At 38.2% G+C, this 15210-nt stretch overlaps 1 protein-coding gene across 2 annotated transcripts in view; it reads left to right on the top strand.

The window, feature by feature from the left end:
* Positions 1–8576, top strand: part of COG6 (component of oligomeric golgi complex 6) — a 60434-nt gene extending 51858 nt beyond the window's left edge. Inside the window, exons 16-19 of one of the 2 annotated variants that reach the window (XM_030953332.1) lie at positions 310–417; positions 1820–1873; positions 4273–4352; positions 7890–8576. In XM_030953332.1, the coding sequence (XP_030809192.1) occupies positions 310–417; positions 1820–1873; positions 4273–4352; positions 7890–8037 (390 nt within the window). In that variant the 3' untranslated portion in view covers positions 8038–8576. The remainder of the gene's footprint in view (positions 1–309; positions 418–1819; positions 1874–4272; positions 4353–7889) is intronic. The other variant, XM_030953410.1, reaches the window with a different exon arrangement.
* The last annotated feature ends 6634 nt before the right edge of the window (positions 8577–15210 follow it).

The following is a 15210-nucleotide window of genomic DNA, read 5'->3' as shown; positions in this document are numbered from 1 at the left end:
AGATCAAGGCTACAGTCTTCATTTTTGGTGGTGTTGTATTTACAAATACAAAAAAATAGGTTCTTTTATTAGTCAGACATGAAAGAATTCTCTGCATTTTTATTATTGGTTGCTTGTAATATGAAAGATGTTAAATGGGTAAAATAATTACGCTGTATGTATTTGTAGTATTTCCTTGTTTGTTGATCACTCTCCTTATTTGTGTATTTTTTTCTTCTTATTTGTGTTTCTAGACGTTTTAACCCCAGAACTTGTTACATTTAATATTCTCACACACTCTTTATAAATACCTTATGCTTAACATTTCAGATTGAAGCTCATTTAGATACACTCATAAATGAGCAAGCTTCCTACGTGCTAACGAGAGCTGGTCTGAGTTACATTTATAACGCTCTGCAGCAGCACAAACCAGAGCAGGTGAGCTTACAGAATATACTTGTTGAGGGGGTACCACACACTTGCCAACTAGTAGAATTTTGGCACTAATGTTTTTGCAAATTGACCTTCCTCTGAAAGCAAAGGTTTGGTAATGTTGGTTTTTCACATGGGACCAGGACTATCAGACACAGGCACCTTGCAGCTGCAGCTTTTTTTACTGTGTATTCAGGAGGCCTAGTAGGGTTGGTGTGCAATAGTCCAGTCTTGTACACTCTGGGTCTGAGTAACAGGACTCCCATGGCACCTAGGACATGTTAGACTTGCCATGTATATAAGCAGCATTCAGCTTCTTCATTGCTTCCACGCATGGAGTCCATAGATAGCTGCATGCATTTGGTGATTGCTGCTTTTTTCTTCTGTGGAAAACTGGCAGATGAGTTTAGTCGTAGTTTGAAATAGTGTCTTCTTTCAGCCTTATTTGTTGCTGTAGCTATTCTAGTACCAAGACAGTGAGATTCTCAAAGTGAAAACGTGAGATTTCTTAGCGGAGCTGAAAACTGGAATTCAGAGCTCGCGCTCTCCCTTTCTTGTGAAGCACAGTTGCAGTGTGGTAGGTGTTAATACAGCCCTTCTTCCCTTCAGCTGTGCTTATGTCCTTTTGTGATCTTTTGTAGAATTAAAAAATAGTGTTTTCTGGAGAAAGCAGAACTCTCTTGGAAAGCTTTATGTTGTTTCTTCAGCTAATAATTTTGCATAAAGTGCCTAAACTCAACAGATTTTTATGTATAAAGATGAATAAATAAATGTGTAAATAATCTGATTAATAACTCAACTTGGTTTTCTATTCACAAGCCTAGCTCCTGTTTTAAAACCAATTTCAAGTTGACTAGGGCAGAGTGTTAATGGGATGTAGCAATTTTCATTTCTCTCTGTACAGCTGCCTGGCTGCAGAGGTGGTGATGTCGCAGAATTTGCTAGGGGGTTAAGCAGCATTTGTGCATTGTACTGCCATACCAGCACAGAAGGTTTACTGGGAAGCAGGTCTGAATTCTTCATGGTCCAAGAACAGATAGAGAAAGTTGTTGTCTCTTAAGTCCAGATTACCAAGGGGATGTAGCCAGTTTGCAGTTCAGTTTTAATTCTAGACCTTGTGGAAGGCTATTTTTCGCTTTATTTTATGGTAAAGAAGGAAGAAAAGGTTTTGAAAGGACATATTGAGTATTCCATATTCTCAGCTTTTAGTTTAAGGGAATGGTAGAATACAAATGAGCTGTTAACTGCATTTCAGTACTGAAATGGTGATAGTTTCCAAACATTTAAGATCCTGCAGCAGGACCAAATAAAAATTAACTACTGAACCGATTGTAGACTTTATTATTTATCTTTTTCTATATGCCAGTATGACCTTTTTTAATCCCCTTGTTTGCTTATTGATTCTTAGGGTCCTCTTTCAAATTTGTCAAGTATGGATTCTGTGTCCCTGAAGGTTGCAATGGTAAGCATTTGTAACTGTCATATTATGGTGGTGATGGCAATGACATGGTAAAGAATACTGTTAATTATGTGATTAGAAGATATTCATCTAATCAGTCCTACTCTTTGAGAATAGATGAATTGCATGTCTGAGAATACTTTCTTCATTTGTAGTAATTTGACCACTTGAAGTAATAAATACATAAATTATTTCTGAAGAGGTAGTAGTAGAATATTATTTTCTAAGCCTTGAGAAGAGGTCTTTGCTTAGAAGAATGCTGTCCCATGAGTCATCTTAAATTGCTAAAAGCAAATACTTAGCTCTAATTAGTTTTAATCACCAAAGTTTTTTTTTTTGCCTTTATGCTTTGAAATATAGCTTCTGCTATCATTTATAATCTTAGTCCTAAGGCTTTGATTTTATGCAAGTAGTTCAGCTTTACTCAGAAGTCAGATTCTGGGTATATGTCACAGTTATGTTTTTTTTTAAGTTGAAAGCTATAATATATTTTAAAGCAAATTATCAGCTGATATTTTTTCTTGGAGTGTGTGGAGGCTATTTTGCATAGTGATAGCAATACCACAGTTCAGTAGGCAATAATGTATAATCTCTCATTCTTCCTCTTTAGCCAAATTTAGCTTTATTCTAAATGTTTAACAGTAAAGGCCTGCTCATACAGCAGTGTATGTACACACCTATGGACACAAAAGAGATTTAAAAAGTTTTTTAAAAAACTTGTATGTTGAATGCATCCCAATTATGATAGTGTAACCCATTTTTTCTGTTCAGGATTTAAACCAGCAAATCCCAAGCTGGTTGCATGAACAGAGCTCTGGCACAGAGCACTCGGTGGTTTACTCAGATCAGCATGCATTCTTATTAAAACTTAGGAATTCTGCATTTAAAATATCTTCTATTTATCATGGTCTTGTAGACTAACAACAAAATTAAAGGCTGCAGCCTGGGGACCTTCTCTTTAAATTATACATAAGCAGCACTGTTATCTGTAGTGGTACATAATAATTTCTCCTGAATAGTTAAGAGAAGAATCCAGCTGTTTATTTTTTTCATTACTTAACATCTTCTGTGAACACACTTTAACCAGAATGGAACTAAGTATGCTGAAATGAAACCCACATAAATCCCATCTATCAGGCAAATCTATTGGATTCTCAGAATTTTAACCAGGGGGGAGTACTTGCAGGCAGATTCACTGTCTCCCATTTATGCTTGAAAGTTTTCCAGATTCCAGCCTTTTAAGTTGTTCATACATGCTTGCAAATGGGCTGCTTGTTAAGTTCATACCCCTCTCAGCAAACGCTCCCTTGCTTTCCAAACAAGGACAGAAAACCCCAAAAAATTAATTTGTAAGAACTGTGACTTCATTGCTCATTTTTGTCTATGTTTTAAATGATGAATCAATGGGGATTTTAGGATTTACCAGCTTGAGAATATTCATTCAGTGAATGAATAAACAGGAAGGCTGCCATCATTAGATAAACTTACTTAGGGCCTTGTCTTAGTGAGGAATTCCAAGGATGGAGATTATACAGGTTTTTTGGATAATCTGTTCAATATTTGATGACATCTCTGATAAGAATTTTTCCTCTCACTATCTAATTAAAATGCTTCTTAGTGTAATATGTGTTCAGTATTCCTTGTGATTTCACCTGTGAGAAGACCTGGTTTTATCTTCTCAGTAGTCACCCATTTGACCACACAGTCACAGAATGGTTTGGGTTGGAACAGACCTTAAGGACCATCTTCTTCCAACCTTCCTGCCATGGGCCAGGAGTACTTTCCACTAGACCAGGTTACTCAAAATCCCATCCAGCCCTGGCCATGAACTGGGGCAGCCACGATTTTTGGGATTCACTGTTGAAGATGGGAGTAATGTTTTTTTCTTAGAATCAAAGCACTGCTCTTCTTATCACTATATTCTGTGAGAAAGAGAAGTAGGCTTAGAAGCAGTTCAAGAAGCCTGAAGTGAAGGATTTGCTCTTTCTTTTTCCCAGCATAAGCAGTGACTCCCTGCCAAAAAGTAAAAAAGAAACATGCAAAAAGAATCAAGGAACATGTCTAAATTGAACAGAATAGATAGAAGAGAGCTCTGAAGCTTTCTTGTATTCCCTCTGCATCGAATAGACTTGGTGTGATCTTCAGTGATGTACAAGTACCTGCACCAGATGTATAGGAAGCTTAGATGGATAATTATAGAAGCTGGATTCTCATTACTTGTCCTCCACTCATATGCCTCTGAGTCAGAAACAAAATTTTGGTGGCAGAAGCACTGAAGTTGGTAATTTGTTTTGGACAATTGAGTTATGTCTTTTAATGTAATCAGAGACGTTTTCAGAAATTGTGGTTTTACCTATTTTTGTGTAATAGCAAGGTGTTGATCCCATATTCTCCTCTCGCAGGCTCAGTTTGATCGATATCTGTCTGCTCCGGATAGTCTGTTAATGTCCCAGCTGAATTTCCTTCTGAGCGCCACTGTGAAGTAAGTACCTTGCCTCTGAATTTCTGTTATGCCTGAATAATGATCACAATCACAAAGATGAATTTGATTAGGTTTTAGTGAATCATGATGAGAATTCAAGTTATCAGTGGTAATACTATTTGCATTGTCCTTCAGGTCACAATTCATTTGTGTTCTGACTCTCCTCTTTTTGAGCAAGCAGTGAAGAGTATCTAATTCTGTAACTTTCTGAAGTAGTTACCTTTGATTTAAGAGACACCATCAAGATGAATTACATTTTGAACATATTCTGCTGTGTCAGCAGTTTTTTGTCAACTTAGTTTTAAGTTGGTTTAGAACTATTTTGTAAGCTTTCCAAAGACAGGTGAAATATATAATTCTCCAAGTTTTCTTTTATCCCCACTGCTTTGTCAGTTCTAGAATTTTCACCTTTGTTGTCTTCTTCTGTAGAATATTGGCATTCAGTCTCATTGAATATTTTGCTGAGATTATTTTACTTTTCACCAAATATATATTTTTTAGAGATTTCTTCTTTGAAGTATGGAAGTAAGAACTTTATTATTTATCTCTTACCTTGTTTTTTGAATATAACTGAACCCTAAGGCTAGGGAAGGTGCCACGAATTTCTTTCCAATTAAATGTGAACCACATGAAGACTTTCTGTAGTACTTAAACTCAGAGAATTATATGTTGCACTGATCAAAAACTTTCCTTGACATTATTTTTCACACTTTGTGAAGAATACAGGTAACTGAATACACCAGAAACTGAGACAAGTACATCACATTTTACATAATGCAACAGTATTTGGAGTTTCATTACTAGTGCTTGTCCTCAGTGGGGTTGTATTACAGCATCTTGCAATTAAAAAAGGATGTGTCAAGGGAAAAATAATTATTGTTGGGAATTGAATAGAACAGTTTGTTTGGAAGGTACCTACAATGATCGGCTAGTCCAGCTGCCAGGTTGTTGTGCTGCATTGCTTAGGTTCTCCTCATCCAAAGACTTCCAGTGTCACAGCATACAAGTGGAGCAATGGCAGGCTGCAGGGAATGCTGGTGGGTTTCAGCTGGCATTGAGTGTCCCTGCCAGATTTACCATTCCCACAGCTCAGCTGGCAGAGCTGACCCTGTTGTGGGAGAGCTCTACTCTCTGTACAGATCAAACAGGGTAGCTTGACCAGTAATGTCATTGAAACATCACAATTTCTGCTTCTCAGTGTCAGGGCATTAAACCTGTATTTTAGTTCTTGATATATTTTCTTAAATGTAGATCTACTTAAAAATCGTAATGAGAGTAAATGTATTTTGAAAGCCTCAACTTTTCATTGCTAACACAGAGGCAATTTAAAGAGGTAGACTCTATGCTACCATAATGACTCTGGCACAGTGAAATTACTTGAACTTAATCAATCCTTCTGTCAGAGGAACCAAGATAAAGTGGTTATGTAGGCACTCTTAGCCTTATCCCATTGATAAGCTTTTTAAACCTCTCAGCACATGTTAAGCTGAATTCATATCATCTTGCAGCAGTGGACAGTTGAGAGGTAAGAGGGAAGCCTTGTGTGAGGGTGATTGCTATAGCTGCTTCAACTCAGCTAACATGCAGAAGTTTATTAACTTGCTATGATCAGTTGCTATAGGTCAAGTTCTGCTCAGAATGAAAACAAAATAAATCAGTTAGTCCATTAGCCTTCAAACAACTAGCTTTAAACACAAGCAATCCTTCTGAAATTAAAATACTCATTTCCAGAGATGCTTGTAGAATCAGTGTTGATAGTCAATATTTTTGATAGTAAATAAGCCTTGAAAATTCTGAATTTTCTCAGATTTCAAGCAAAACATTTAACCAGTGCTATAATTTTAATCCCTCACTCTAGTATTGAAAATTTCAATTTTGAAGACATTTTTCCTGAAATCATATAATGGAGATCTGTAACCTATGAGGGCTTTGGTTCTCAGAATCAGACCACATGCTTTGATGAGAGACCAGGGTATTATGTACTCATGGGCAATATCATTTAAGCTTTGCAACTGTGAAGAACATTTCTTCCAACATTACCAGTGCATGCTCTTGTCTTTCAAATTCCTTTACTCATTTAAAAAGCCTTAAGCTATGTATTCGTATGGTTGTTGGTCTTGAAAAGCTCTTTTCATTTGTGTTGGATCACAGAAACTGAATGCTGGAGTTACTATTTTTAGCAAGTGCTGCCATTTGTGTTAGTAATAAATGTATCACGTTGTTATGGCAACTGAAATCCTAATGTACTGATTAATGACACTGACATTATTTGATTGAACAACACATGTGATTCTGTTCTGTTCTCTGAATATTTTTACAAACTTTTTTATTTTTTCATTTGGTGCATTACTTCTACACAAATTCAATGTGCAATGCTTTCATAAAAGATTGTCATGTTACAGTACCTTAGTGATCCCAAGCCGAGGTCAGAGACAGTTGTCTTACTTGAACACCCTGAATATATTTCCCTTATAATAGTGGGTTTGAATTTGCTATTTTAAGGACATTCTATTTTTCAGGTATTCTAATGACCTAGTAGTACTGGCAGTTGAGGCTGTATATAAAAAAAATTGATACTGTGTGTCAGAGTAAAATGCAGGTTTGGTCTTCTAATCTGCTTTCTCATACCTTCTGTTCCTTAATGTTTCCTGTAAAGACTAAGATTTTTGTACTTGGTCTTTGAAATTTCTTTAGCTTGTCAATTCCCAATAGTCTGTGAATTCAGCCCTGATTTTAGTGGATGCATTTTTGTTGTCTTTGTTTCTCTGCTGCGTATTACAGCAGGGCTGAATCTGTGGTTACCTTGGTTTCTTCAGCTTCTGCTGGAGTTCCTGTTGCCTGGGTTGGGCTGTAAAATAGTTGCAACTGCTGTTCCTAATAGATAAAAATTCATCTGCTACTGTAAGCACCATCACCATGATGATTAAAGTAAACTGATTCAATGGGCAATGTAAAACAAAATTATTGTGCTGTCTTTCAAAAAATATTAAACTTTCCAGTTAAATTTAGCATTCATGTCATTTCTTGTTTATCTCAAGAGAAAATAATAGGACACAGACTTCATAGCATTGTTGGTAAAAGGTTGTGTTTTAAATCTCTGACCACTATCACTAGTTTTTGTCTGATTATGGAATCATAATGGAATCTTGCTGTCAAGATAAAGCAAATAGAATATATTTGCTAGTAGATGAAAAAGAAGTGTGTATTTACAAACACAGTGAGAAGCCACTGGATGTAGAAGATAGATCACTAAGTTTATCAGTCTTTTAAAAGATACGGGTGAGTGCAGGTGGGAAACTGATGTATGCAAATTAAATCCTTCTATTAGCTTTTGCTTTACTGTAGAAATAAAGAAGCTCCTGTCTTGGTTATCAGGTCATATATGTGAGTTTATCTGTGTATGATACAACGAGAGAAAGAGCCTTCTTTTATTTTAATTTCAAATGTTTCTCTTAAATGTATATCTTTAATTCCTTATTTGTAGTAGAGTTATATTCCCTACAAGTTGCAAATTATATTATTTTGTTTGATTTTTAGAGAGCAGATAATAAAACAGTCAACAGAACTCGTCTGCAGAGCTTACAGTGAGTTATATGCAGCTGTGATGGATCCTTCAAATGAATACAAGGATCCAGAGACCATCCTACACAGATCTCCTCATCAAGTTCAGGCACTCCTTTCATAGTCTTGCATCCCCCAGATTAGTCAGAATCCATAATTCTGTATTTCTTGAGTATTTGCATTGAATTATTTTTCTGCTTTGAATTTGGATGTGTAACTGTATAGTTAAAATATGTAGGAATGCAGTTTTCTTTAATCTGCTTGACAGAAGTCTACTCTTTCCTGTGTTTTTCAATACTTTCAATAGGCCAGAAAATAGAATATAGATTGAAAATTATTTTAATGTATTTCTCTGATGGAAGTGGACCTTGACAATGTGCAATCTCTTTGAAAAAGGAGAAAAGCTTTTTTCCTTGCTGTACATAATCCTTTCAACTACAGGTTTAACCAGTGTCTGTTATGACCTCACAAATATTTTTATTTGCTCTATTGTCTGTTCTCTCACTCTTTTTCTCAGCCTGCAATCAGTAAAGACCGATAACTGAAATTTTAATACAGCTGATACACTTTGAATGACTCATGCATCACTTTGCAGCTCGTAAATCATTTCAGAGTACTTGATGCTCTTTTGCAAATCCTGTTGATAAAATCTTTGAGGCAAAATTTGTGTGGTGTTTTTGCAATATATTGTCTGGTGTTTTGTGTCAGGAAAAGAAATGTTTGAACTACATGCTTGTATATAACCTGGAAGTTAATGCTTTAAATTATTTTTATAATTCTGTTTTACTGGAAGGGTTTTGGTTTAGTGCAATTGTTTTCAGTAAGAATCCTTGTATCAGTTGAAACATGCTGATCTCCTAAGGCTGGGACCAGTAACAATGTAGGTTAGGAAAGCAGTTTGCACAGCAGTATGGCCATTCCTCCCTCACGTGTACATGATTTTTGTTTTGTTTGTTTTTATATACGGAAAAAGTCCATCTGCTCTAGTACAAGTATTTACTCAGTTCATAATCCACCAAGAGATTTTCATGGTTTACATGACTTGGGATTTTGTGGGAGAGCTGGGGAGTGTAGATGTCCCAGTCTGATGCATAGAAAGCCATAAGTGAAGCTTTCATTTCCTTACTCCTTTGGTGCAAGCTGAAGCTTGCTGTGTAGAAGCTCTCATATTACAGAGTTATGATTTAGGGGACTTCTGCTTCCAGGAAAAGAGGAAAATAAGTAGGATATTTGTTCTCCTTTGGGTCTTGTAATAATTATGTGCCAATTCCTTAAACATAGTTATTTTTTAGGAAAATATTGTTAAAGAGAAACCTTCAGGAAACAAAAAGTTAGTAAAATGGATTTGTGACTAGGTTTTTTTGTTCATTTATTTTTAAGGGTTAATTTAAGCAAACTGTTTTGTTGGAAGCATTTTGCTTTTTCTTCTCTTTGTTACTGTAGGAGTGCTACAGAGTTATTACAGTCGCCTGAGTTTAGTCTCACATTATATGTGGCTTATTTTATGTACATCAAGAGGGAGAGGAGTAGTCATTCATATTGAATAACTTATTTTACTTTTATTAGTAGTAATAGTCCACATATAAAATACATATTTAGTGGCAGCCAAGTCTGCAGCTTAGTGTATGCTTGCAAAAGAGCAAGACATAAAGAGCAGCAGCAATACATTTTAGCCTTTTGGAAGACTCATTGCACAAAATGCATTCAGTGCGCTCAGAAAGCAGCTTCTGTGGTAATGCCACAATAAAGCAATAGCTCCTTTTCCAAATGGGAGTAATTTGTTGGTATAAAAGTGTAAGTGTCCCTGGAGTTCTTGGGCCAGACATAAATCTTTCTGTAAATATGAATGTTAGATTTATTCTGTTTAAACTCTCTAGACCTGTAAGACAAAAAATTCCAGAAGCTTAGAAAAGCTCTAATGGAAAATTACCAGGTAAGTCTCTTTATATTACTGAGATTTTGCATTGCCATATTATACCTTCAGGCAGCTGTTCATTGTTGTTTAATAATGTTAATATTGCTTAATATGCCTGTAATTATTATCTAATATATGAAAATTACATCAGTTGTGAAAGGACTATAAATTAGCTTGAGAACATACTCATAAGAGTGAATTTTCTCCCGAAATAACGCTCGACCTCAACCTCCAATAATCAGTAGCTTGCATGAGGATTAGTAACAAGTTGCTTCCTATCTTTGATTCCGTATAGAGACTTACTCATTATTTTGTCTTCTCTTGGTAAAAATGCAAAAGCTATAAAAGTTGTAGTTTAGGAAAATTAAAGTCAATTGCTAATTTTGGTCTGTGCAATTAAAATTAATGACCAATGGTCACGAATGAGAAAGGACGTAAATAAAAATATTTGACTTACTGACTCTGTCTTCCATGTTTTTAATTTCTCTTGCTTGCCTTCCTATGAGTAGGAAGAAAACTGTGGTTAGATTTTGACTTGCCTTTTCCATCTTGGCATTTCTGATTCTTTTATTTTACAAATTCCCAGGATTTCCACACTAGGAACCTTGAAGCTGCAGTCCCCTGATCAGCTAGAGGATCCATTGCAGTAAATGAAATCTCTGGGTGTTGGTACCTGGCCTGTTCTCAGACCATTTACTGCAGTTCTTACTTGAGCATCCCATGCCTGAAGAGATGCTCCCGTGGCTGGGCTGAGTCAGTCAGCCCTTCTGCTGCTGGTCCTTGTCACTTTTCTTGGAGGGACGTGGCTTTTCCTGGAGAGAGCGACTCCCCACTCTGTGCTGGGCCGTGATGGAGGAAGGTGGGAAAAGAGAGGGGTTTGCACACTGCCCACAGCAGGCAGCACTCCCTGCCTGTGACACCCTGACAGCCCCATTCTGAGAACAGATGTGTTGTCTGGTACAAAGAGCACTTTCCTGGGAAGTGGGAGAGCTGGGTTCTGGGCCAAAGGAGTTTGGAATCAACATATCCCATCTTCCTGGCAAGCACCCAGCCCTCTGACTGTTGTGTAGTATGAGATGGGGCAGGTCTGTTTCTTCTCTTTTGAGTTCAGCAGCTGTGCATAAATCAGTGCAAAATATGGGAGGCAGGAGATGGAATAAGCAAGGAGGAGTGTGGCCCTGTGGCACGTACATAAGGAGTCTCTGAGACCTCCAAGGTCTGGATCTTCCTACATTTGTTACATCAGGACCTTATCTTTGATTCCAATACATGAGTCCCTGAAACAGAATCAGATTCCCAGGACTTTTATCACCTGCAGAGTATCCAGTGAGCATCAAGATAAAGAGTTGGGCTTGGGTTGGACCCAAGTTGATTGGTCTGTGCTGGTGGTAATTCCTCTGTGTTCACTCTCAAGTGTACAATTTCCTCCTTCCTGCTTTATAAATGTGCACACCACTAAGGGAATACAATACTAAAGTTGTTTTACTTACAGCAAGCAAGCAGCAGCCCAGCCATGGTGATTTTTTATTTTCTATTACAGGAAAAGAGAAGTTTGCAGAGGTTTGGAAAGGTGATAATCTATTTGTTTTGCAGCATTTCAGAGTGCTCCTCCCTGTTCTCTAAAATTTATTACTCTAGCCCTGCATTTTGTCTGTTAGACTCAGCTGTAATTATTTTTATTAATGTTTTGAAATATGTGTTGAGGGAAAATACTTTCAGAACTGCTAAACTTTTCCATTAGCTTAAAAAAATGTAACTGTTCTTTGATCCCTTTGCTTGGCTTGCTGAATCACTTTGTGGGCAACCCAGGGGGTGGGACACTCACAAAATTTTGAAAATTAAACAGAGGTTAGACATATTTCCATGAACAAAACACACCCTCCAGAAAGGAATACAGACATGGGTGTGGGTTTATTTGAAATTTACTGCCACCTGCTTCTGAGGGAGAATGTGGGAAAAGAGACATTTGCTTATGATAAGAGCACCCATCCAAAATGGCCCAGCTAGAGTTAGATGCTGCAAATGGATGTTAAATTGATGTTATATTTGAGAAGTTCAGAGGATTTTCAAAAATTGTATATTTAACTCACATATTGAATTTACTTGTTAAAGATTTCCAGAACTGCTACATCCTTTCCCCACCAGTCTTAAGAACTTCGCAAACTTTATTTCAAGCCGATCCAGCAACTGCTACACAAGTTCTAACCCTTGAATATTTAGAGTAAAATGAGATGCTTTGAGTCAGCCAGTGCATACAAAGCAGTAGTTGAACTCAGAGCAAAAGTGTTTCTTGAAAAAATTTCAAAAAATGGGAAATTAATATAAGTTGAACTTGGGTATTTGTCCTGAGGAGTAGGAGAGGCAATGTTGTTCATGTGGCAGGGCAGACCTCTCTGGTGGTCCACTGCACAGGAGGAAATTGGCTTCAGTTTTTCGGAATCAAATTCCTTGGAAGTTCTTAAAGGTGCTGGTGTGCTGCTGTGCTGTGCTAAGCTGTTGGTTGCCCAGCAAGGTGGCCCAGCTGTGTTCCAGTGGGGATGTCTGTGCCTGGTGTACATTGTTACCAAATGTTCAAAAGGCGGGTGAACCTCTTGGCACACAAAAAGCCTTTTCCAATATTCTAACTATCTCCATCCTTCAGTAAAGAGGCACTTTGTGCAGGTCTGAAGTAAACACAGGACTTTGCTCCTGGCTTGGTCCTCCACCAACTGTTTATCCACCCAGAGATGGTGCCGGTAGATCTCCAGCAATCTGCAGAATCCACTGGTGCAAAGCTAAGGAAAGGCAAAGCCCAAAGGAGCCCTTCACACCTGAAAATGCACATTTTTGTACATTACTGTACATATCTTTGTGCATTAAGGCCTAAATGAGGATATGACCCCCTCATGCTACAGTTGTCACGCTGACTTTGCATACAATGGAAAGATGAACCACAAAGGCTTTGCTCTTAACAAAATGAGTTTGTTTTGACTACCTTGCTTTAGTAATAAGGAAACCTTGATGGAGCGAGATATGGCTGAAAGGTGTTTGATAGATTACTGCAGAGAAGCTGGCGAAAAAGAAAGAGGCTGTTGCATGTTTCATATTCAGACAATGAAGCTTTCACTTGCTGCTTCGTTCACAGATGTGGCATTGTCAAATTGCAGGAAAATGCCTGGCAGACTGTATCATTGACTATTTTAGGGAAGAAAAAAAATCAGAACACACTATTTATAGAAGCCACACAAATAAGTACTGAGTTCTTATCAGCCAAAGATAACATTAGTTGCGATTTATCAAAGTAATCTTTATTTTATGGAAAATGGATAATAGGGTGTAATTTAATCCTCTCTGAATGTAATGTATATTTCAAAGGGTTCTTTTTTGTCAATAAAACCATTTGTTGTACTCGTTAAACTAATTAGTCTGGTTGCTGTTGCTTAGGACAGGATAAAAGATGCCCATTAATGAAAAAGGGGAGGAAAAGATGGGTTTGAAAGTTTGAAAAATTTTGTACTCATTGCAAGCCAGTTTTCTGATCAAAACAGATTTCGCCTCTCACTGCTAGCCTGTGTTAACTGAGTTTGTGCGGGTTATACATTTTTCTTTTTTAATTAAAAAAATAAAGGATTACCCCAAAAAATTAATCTAATCTGTGCTTCACCTGCTCCAGGCATCAGGGTCTCCTCCAACTTTTTTGGCTACCAATGCTGGCACAAGCTACCAACCCCAGAGCTGAGCGCCAGCAGGGAGGGTGATGTTCCTGGCTGCTTCTCCCTCTTCTCTGCATTTTTTCCACCATATGCAAACACATTCCAGGAGTCACAGAGAAAGTGAAAAGGGAAGAAAATTGAGCTGTCTGGGTGCATCCTGTGCCGATCCCTGGCCAGCCATGAAACATTTGCTGGGTGAGGGCAAGTTTTGCAGGGGCAGAGCATGGGGTTGAAACTCTGTTGAGTCTTGGCTCTGAGAGGGGTCCTGGCAGCAGTGCCAGGCTGTAGAGGCAGGACATGAGATCATTCTTTGGATCTGCAGTTGACCTTGAAAGATCAGAAAGTCAGAAGTGGGTAAGAGTCAGAAGAGGGCATATATTTTATTCTAATAATTTTTCCTTTTTTCCTTAGTGTTTTGGTGTCCTTGTTTGTAGCCTGGCAGCTTCATGAACTTTTAATGGGAATTTATGAATGATTTTCAGACAATGACTCTTAAAAGACTGGCTAAGGTCTTAAAAGTCTCCTCCCTTAGAAATGTCTCAGAAAATGCTCCTCAGAAGGACCAAGTTATGGGGAAATGGTCTTAATGGTCTTTTTCTGGCTGGCTGTAGCAGTTTTGCATCCCAGTTTCTTCATTCTCCTTGTAGCCTTTGTTGTAGAAACTGTCCAAGTGCAACATTCTAATCATGGATTACTGCATCCAGTGGCTTCAAAGGACCTCAAATCTCCCGGACACAGAGGTGAGAAGCCTTGGTCACACATCCAGCTCCAGGGCCCCACTGGAGAGGTTATAGAGCAGATCTGCCCTCTCCAGCCCTTCCCCACCCTGCTCTGAGGACACCTGCCTAGCTCAGCAGGAGAGGCTTGCCCCTGTACACAAAGGGCAGGTTCACTTCTGCCTCCATTACCTCTGTCCTGAGTGCAATTCACAGCTTGGGATAGGGCTGTCCATCTCCTTCTCAGCTGAAAAGAACAGGAAAATTGCCAGATAAGCTACTTTTTGTAGGTACTACAAAACTACTTTTGTACTACTACATACTACTTTTGTAGATTTGTGTAGGTGAAATAAAACCTTCACTTCAGCAGCTATTCAGTCAGAAATCTGAGTGTCAAGTCCAACCCTTCTGCCTTTGGATCTGATGGCCCTGCTGCCTCATACCTAAATACTGTGGGAACAACAAAATTTTATCCTTGTGAATATCCATCCCCACCCAGTCCACCCCAGCAGAACAGGCTGGGTGTCTTCTCACAGCAGCCCTGCTAATGCTGCCAGGCAGAGCTGAGGTACCCCACGGGCTTCCAGGACAGTGACAAAAGCAAATGCCAAAATCAGTTTGCCAGCACTTTGATGTGGAAAGGGCTCTGAATCTGAGGAAACTCTATCCTTGCTGTGCTCCCTTTGGTTTCAGTAATAATTTCTACTTGACACAGTCATGCAACATTTGGTTATTTTATGAAATACACGAATCTTGTCGATCCCCTTCCCCAGGCCTTGGTAGCAGTCAGGAATATCACAGTAGTGATAACAATGTGTCAGATTTCTAATTAAACATGATCAGTTTAGAAAGTTCTTTGAGTTTTATGTTTCTATATCCAGAATGGCAAAAGGACTGAAAACTGCCAAGCGTACCCAGAGCTGCATCAAAAGCAGAGTGGCCAGGAGGGTGAGGGAGTTGATTGTGCCCCTCTA

This window comes from Camarhynchus parvulus, chromosome 1 (genome assembly GCF_901933205.1).
Source record: "Camarhynchus parvulus chromosome 1, STF_HiC, whole genome shotgun sequence".
In the NCBI taxonomy this organism is placed as follows: Eukaryota; Metazoa; Chordata; class Aves; order Passeriformes; family Thraupidae; genus Camarhynchus; species Camarhynchus parvulus.
The sequence above is the reverse complement of the archived record's forward strand: the minus strand, read 5'-3'. Positions and strand labels throughout refer to the sequence as shown.